We start from the raw sequence: 7520 nt of genomic DNA, 5'->3' as shown, positions 1-7520 counted from the left end.
GGCTTTAGGTACAGATATAGAGTAAGGACATTATTGGTAATTGTTGTAGTTTGGGTAGTGTTTGTACAGAACGTTTTATATGATGGGATATAGCGATTTGCTTTTTGAATGGCTTCTATATCCATGCTATTCTGTATAATGTCCCCAAGCGTTATAAGTTTAATATAGCTGAAAAGGAAAAGATAACCAAATACGAATGTCTTATTTATTCCATGAAAAGAAACTGGAACCTTAGAAAGAGCGTTATCATTACAGTAATTATCGAAGCAACTCGAATCATGACAGAGAATTTAAAAGCCCCCTTGGGAAATATACCCGGGAACCAATGGCAAAGGAAATATTAATCAATTAGACTTTAAAGGGGCATTTAGAACCATAAAAAGATCTCTCAGTTGGAATGTGCGAGTTAGCGAGTGAATGTTTGTCATTCGGTAAGATGCTCCGTTCCCAAATTCAAAAGAATTTAAGAGAAAAAAATAAGAATTACTTTTAGTTCATATTGCTTCCCCAATCAGCATTTCTTCCAAATTTGACCCTTAAGTTACAATAGCTCTAAGCGGACCAAAAAGATATTCCAGAGAAAGAGATATATCTCCAAATTAAATTAATATCAGAAATTAAGGCGTATTTCAACAGCAAAGACAAATCGACCCTCAAAAATAGGTTTGTGAGAAAATCTGAAGGTTTTATGTATTAACATAGATGTAGGCTATTTTTCTGAAATGAATCTAATTGTACATAAAAGTTGTTGCATGGAGTTATCGAGATCTATGAAAGATATGCCTGCCATTAAATAGTCCCATCTATTTATATAGCAACTAAACGCTTCTATTTATTAAGACGCATATAAACGTTCATATAATGTTAGACATGTGTGAATGTTTTTAAATTTAAATTTAATTTATTATGTATAAATATTAAACCGAACATTATGAAAGATGCTGGGCGTAAGAAGTGGCATTAATTTAAATAATTATATGCAAAGTGTAATAAATATAGCTTAATATTAATACGTATGGATCCATCAGTACATATTTCCTTGATTATGTTTTTTATTAGTATTTTTTAATTAGTGAGGATAAATAATATAGAATGAAATCGAATTTCATAATTAAAATATATCATATGGAATTAAATTCTTTCCATAATTCTTTTAAACCGATTGATTTATCATGGTTTGATTAAATTAACCATATAACCCAGAGAAGAAATGCAATGTTTTACTAATCGATTACTCTGGTTGATGCTATACGTAAGAAGTGGTATTAAGTTCAGAGTACTTACTGTTGATTTTATATACTCAGACTTTCTGCTTGTGCGGCAAATCAACTTCTGACATGAAACTGTGATGTTATGCTATATAAGGTGTTAACTTTAATCAGTATCTCCTGTTCGTAATCATATGCAAATTGTAATAAATAACAATATTTATACGTAAATATTCATTAGTACATATTCGCTTGATTACGTTTTTTTATTAGTGAGAGGGCATAACATAGAAACCATACAATTTCGTAATTAAGATATATCATATAGGATATATAAGATATATCATATGGGATATATAAGATATATCATATGGGATATCATATGGGATATCACATGGGATATATTATATGGGATATATGATATGGGATATATCATATGGGATATATCATATAAGATATATCATATGGGATATCATATGGGGTATATCATATGGGATATATCATATGGGGTATCATATGGGATATATCATATGGGATATCAATTATCATATGGGATATATCATATAGAATATCATATGGGATATATCATATGGGATATATCATATGGGATATCAATTATCATATGGGAATGAATGTTTCCATAATAAAAATTGCAATGCTTTACTAGTCGATTACTTTTTTTTATTTGTCAGGTGACATTCATTCTTACACATGTTATAAATTGCAGGGGACAGATCCCGGTAATTAGAAGTGCATTGTAAATGGATTGAAAATAAGTTTTATTAAAGGAAAAGGCTAGAATAGAACTCAGTAATAAAACAACTTAAAATGATATATATTGCAAATAATAAATAATAAAACAACTTAAATGATATATATTGCAATTTTCGGATGCGATGTTAGGAATGTAACGCATTGTTCATTTGGTTAGACTTTTCGTCAGAGCAAGTAAAATCGGACAATGTAAATTAAGGAATATTCTTTGTGTTGCCAAAAGCGTGTTGGAGACATATGTAACATCTAAATCAACCTGAAGAGACACTCAAATGTCTGAGCACAATCTGAAGTCACAAAGAAAGGTAGATTACAATATATTCAGTAAAGTTAGAAGACGTCAGTCAGGAAGAGTTCGGAGTTTACAGAGAGTCGGGCGAGTTGACTTAGGGCAATCCCCTTTCAGAATCGAACCAGAAAGACAATGTACTTCTGACAAGGCATCGAATACCAGATCATCATAATCATCCAGAGCAAATGTCTTCGTGTTTTAAGTAAGCCGTTGTCTTCGTTTGTCATCCACCGAAAGGTAATGTTTGTATATCGTCTTTGTAAATGAACATTATATGAGACTCCCTTGCAAACTTTTAACTGTCTGTATCCATCATCAATAATGGATCCCCTTTCTCAGTGTAAAAAGAGCTGTTTAATACACATCGCATCACATTCATATCCGAAAAATCCCCAAGAATTGTCATCACCGTTGTCGCCGTAAACGTCGTTATACAATTGCTCGATCCTCCGTTATATCTTGTGTTCCCTTCATGCCCCCCCACTACACAGAACCAATATACACACAAATACAAATATAGGCACATGCATACACACAAACGCACACACACATCTATATACCTATCTAACTATCTAATCTAGTATATTCTTTCTACTACTAATGTATATGCGAGAATGTGTGCCTGTGTGTTTGTGAATTCATTTCCTATGGACTCCTTAAAGGCTGGGGCGATTTTTAAGAACATTTACGCAGATGTATAAATGTAACTGGGAGTGGTCTTAGATAGTTTTTATCTTTTATCAAAATGTATTCGATAAGTATCGATGATAATTAATCGAAAGAAGGAAATTGAAAGAAGGAACAGGACATACTGACTAAAGTTAATATCTAATATAGCCTAACATCAGAGTTTCATTTAAGAAGTTTATTTACCGCACAAGCAGAAAGTCCGGGCATACAAAACCAACAACTGATACTTTGATATGGCAGCAGCGCATGCGAAACGAATATTTCTGTTAAGAGGACAATTAATTCATAAACTTAAATTTGCTTTTAAAAAAAAACAACACAATTTTATAAAATCAACGCAAGGTTAAGCACAATGTACGGTGGGTTACTCCCTGTGGGGTAGCATTGAATTTTTCTCTCTGTGCAGCGCAATGGGTTTTAAACTAGAGAAGGCAATTCATCGACATGTTTAAAAAATGAGCGATTTAAACGATTTCGATGAAAAACACTTATGGGAAGAAGAAGAAGAATTCATTCTCCTCATTAAATCCCGAGCTACCTTGGGTCTCACTAATAATAATAATAATAATAATAATAATAATAATAATAATAATAATAATAATATATGTGTGTGCATGTGTGTATATGTGTATGTATGTATACATGCCAAATGGTGAATGAACTCTTTTTCTGAGTCAACGGCCAACTAGCACAGTGTATATTTGTGTGTGTGTGTATATGTGTATTGGGGTGGAGGGGGTTCCTGTAAGCCGTGGTGAAGGTAACCTTTCTAGGAGTAGCAAATCTCTGATTTAAAAAACAAAACGGGAGACCAGTACCCGCATTAAGCTGGTCTGCAGTTTAATTTGTTGCTGGCTATCTTGCTCTTGCTTGTTACAGGATCTCAACATTTTGAACCGAGGAGAGACTTAGCTGTCGTACAAAGCTAAGACTCTGTAACATCATCTTTGTATAGATATTTCCTCAGGCATTCGGGCTCATGGATTTTAAATGTCTGAGGGAGTGGCACTCGTCTGACAAGACGTTGCAATCATCATGTATATATATATATATATATATATGAACTTTTCCTTTTCCTTTCTATTTCCTTCTAAGTCCTACTTCATCTAGCTTCATCACAAAAATATCGTCTGTGTAAATACTTATTCATTCAGGACATATTGTTAAATGTGATGAATAAGAACTTTTCCATCCCGAGTTCAGAAAAGAATCAAGCAATATCTCGTTTTTAAGAGTTTAATCATGTGTAAATATTTTAAATGCATAACTGCAGAATATATATATATATATATATATATATATATAAAACCTTGACACCTCAAAAGCATGTAGACCCGATCTTATCCCAGCTGTGCTATTACAAAAGTGCTTAGCCGAAGTAGCTCCAGTTCTCTCCAAACTCTACAACAAATGCGTTAATGAAGCTTGCTTTCCGCGCTGTTGGAAAACTGCTTCTGTTGTACCAGTATTCAAGAATTCTTGCGAAAGGACTGACCCATCAAATTATCGCCCCATTAGCCTCCTCCCACTTTTTGCTAAAATATCTGAGACCTTAATTAACCATGCTCTAGTCCAGCGGTTTTCAACCTTTTTTGACCCATGGACCCCTTTTCCCTTCTTTTTTTTCTTGCTGGACCCCCTTATAATTTTTGGTCATAAAACAATATTCTATTTCTCAATATAATTTTTGAGCTTTTAATAAACAAATAAATATTATATAATTAAACTTTATTTTTAAATGAAAACTAATTTAATGCAAATAAAGTATTTTACAACAATTATAATAATGAAAACTTGATTAACGCTAACTGTTTTTTGTGTTTTTGTTTTTGTAAATTCACGTAATGGAATGAATGTGTGTGTGTGTGTGTGGTTTTGGTACTTATGCAGGATACGGGCCGTGCTATTTTGTAGATAGGATTTTTAAGTTATACTCAATTTTTACGGTATGTTTTGTTCCATTAAATTGTTAGGTGAATGTACATACATCTCAACCTTTTCCCGGCTATCGCCCCCAAAAGCTATTTTTGACTTAAGTTAATTCATAATCGCCTCCAAGAATAAATAATAACAAATATTGTAATTATGACTAACCAACACTAGAAACATTTTGTACATGCAAATGGAAAACAAATTAATTAAAAATAGTTTTATTGCAAATTTACAAGAAATGTAGAGAGTCTAACTAGTGTGAGCCCTGAGAATGGTTATGTTTCGCTAAAAATTCAATGTCAGGTTTAATATTACTCAAGCAGATACGAATATCTCCACGAGAAATAATATCAAATCTGTTTCGTTCCTTCTGTAAAATGTGATTCACAGCGCTGAATCCAGTTTCGACAAGATATGATGTTGGGAAACACAAAAGGATTTTTGACATTTGTGACCACAAATTTGGATACAGTGATTTTACAGTGTTTGATTGCCAAAATGCACACAAAGTTTCTCTTTGAACTTGATTTGCAATTCATCATTGCATTTTATCTCGATGATTTCCTCCTGGATATTTTCGTGTGCACTGAGAGGATCACAATCGAATGGATCAATCATCCATGGCTCAATAGTGAAGTCAAATAAATCGGAAAATCTGATTTCTAGATCATTTTTCATGACTGACAGATGGTTACAATAAACAACAATGCCATTTTGACATAAGTCGATTTCCGCTAGTTCGGGTATATTATCATATTGCCTTCGTTTTAAATTAATTTGAAACATATTAAGTTTTTCAACAAAAGCTCTCCTCACCCGTTTACAGTCTATCAGGGTTATCATTTTTCCTTGCAGCAGAAGAGAGACTTCATTTAACTTACGGAAGATCCAACTAAGATAGTGTATATTTTTCTTTTGAGCTTGAATTTCGATAGCTAAGTCTGACTGTCCTTCTGTTTGTAGGAATACAACTATTGCATTAAATAAGTTTACAAATCTTTGCAAACAGTTGCCTTTGGATAGCCACCGGGCATCGGTATGCAAAAGGAAAATTATATATTGTTCGTCAGTATCAATACAAACTTTTCGAAAAAGACGGTCACATTTACTGTTAGATTTGATTTTGTTTATTGTTTTTATAACAGTATTCATTGACTGATTTAGAATAGGGCTTAAATTTTTGGCCATGAGTTGATGCCTATGTTGCACACAGTGTATAGCTAAAATATCGGGGCACAGCTTTTTTAAAAAAGAAATAAATCCTTTGTGTCTTCCCACCAAAGCCATTGCACAATCAGTAACACATGAAACTAAATTTTTAGTATATGGAATATATTTTTCTTCCAAAAAAGTTTTCACAGCAGAAAATATGGAAGCGCCTGTAATGTCAGTCTCCAACAGTTGTACAAACAATAAATCCTCTTGTAATGCACAATTATTATCAAAATATCAGACATATCCCATTAAAAGAGCCTTATTGTCAATAACAGGACTTTCGTCGATTTGAATTTGTAGTTTTCAATCTTTGAATTAGTACGTCCTCGATATAATTTGACATTTCATCAATTCTCCTTCGGATAGAATCATTACTCAAAGGTATTGCCTTAATGATGGATGAAGGATCTTGATTCAGAATTTCTGTTATTACTGCTTCTACTGCAGGCTTAATAATCTTTTCGGCTGCCGTATATGAGCTACCTTTTTTCGCAATAATTTCAGCAATTTTGTAGGAGGCAATTAGTCCACGGTCATTAATTTTTGTCTGCTTCTTAAATAATAAAATCAAAGTACTACGGCTTTCTAACGCAGATTTCAATTCCTAAAAATATTCGATAGGCTTACTGACTTTATCGGGGTGTTTTCTTCTCATGTGGTCTGAAAGCCGAGAAGGTTTCATGGCTTCATTGGATAAAGATTGATGACACATGAGGCAAAAGGGCTGCTTTGGGTCTGTAGAGTTTTTGATGAATCCATATTGTAAGTACCCATCGATATACTGTCGACACTTCTTTTTTGCCGAGCTTCCCATAAAAAAATAAGGGTGCGAGCTGTAATAAACTAGCGTATGGTCGCAAGAAAAAAATACGGACAAATTGAGTAAGATTAAATTATTTTTATTCTCACCACAAAGCAAAAGGTTGTTTGTTTGTTTGTTTTTTATTATCTCCTTGATGGCGTCGACGGCAACGGTGAGTTTGTTGATTCGGCAGTCGGTGACGACGGTGGTGCGAGAGCTTACCACGATGATGGCGACGATGACGTAGACAGTAGCAGTCGGTGACGACTATGGGGAGTCGATGATGTCGGCGGTGAAGTTTATTGATACATCAGTCGGTGATATCAGAGAAGCGGCGGAGGCGTCGGTGACAGCCTTGTTGTTGATGTTAGCAGTAATGACGGAGCGAGTTTTATAAACGTGATGCTCGTTTTGTCGCTTGTTGTAAGGTGATAGACTAGAGTCTAGTCCATCACCTTACAGATGCTAAACTTCTGACTGACAAACCATATGGATTTAGACAAGCCCGTTCCACAGCAGACATCCTCACTGTGATCTCTGAACGTATATACCATTCACTGGACAAAGCGGGGGAGGGCAGAGCGGTAGCTCTAGATATATCTAAGGC

The 7520-nt window shown here is 34.0% G+C and overlaps 1 protein-coding gene across 1 annotated transcript; it reads right to left on the bottom strand.

Moving 5' to 3' along the window:
• Positions 1–5373: 5373 nt before the first annotated feature.
• LOC145263574 (general transcription factor II-I repeat domain-containing protein 2B-like) lies at positions 5374–5739 on the bottom strand. Its single transcript, XM_080120421.1, has one exon. The coding sequence runs from the start codon at positions 5737–5739 to the stop codon at positions 5374–5376; it is 366 nt and encodes a 121-aa protein (XP_079976547.1).
• Positions 5740–7520: the final 1781 nt, after the last annotated feature.

Source organism: Euprymna scolopes, chromosome 39 (genome assembly GCF_053919585.1).
Source record: "Euprymna scolopes isolate OS-2025 chromosome 39, ASM5391958v1, whole genome shotgun sequence".
NCBI classification, from domain to species: domain Eukaryota; kingdom Metazoa; phylum Mollusca; class Cephalopoda; order Sepiida; family Sepiolidae; genus Euprymna; species Euprymna scolopes.
The sequence above is the reverse complement of the archived record's forward strand: the minus strand, read 5'-3'. Positions and strand labels throughout refer to the sequence as shown.

Excerpts from the sequence above, each read along its gene's own strand:
- LOC145263574 (XM_080120421.1), bottom strand. The coding sequence starts at position 5,739 with ATGATAACCCTGATAGACTGTAAACGGGTGAGGAGAGCTTTTGTTGAA.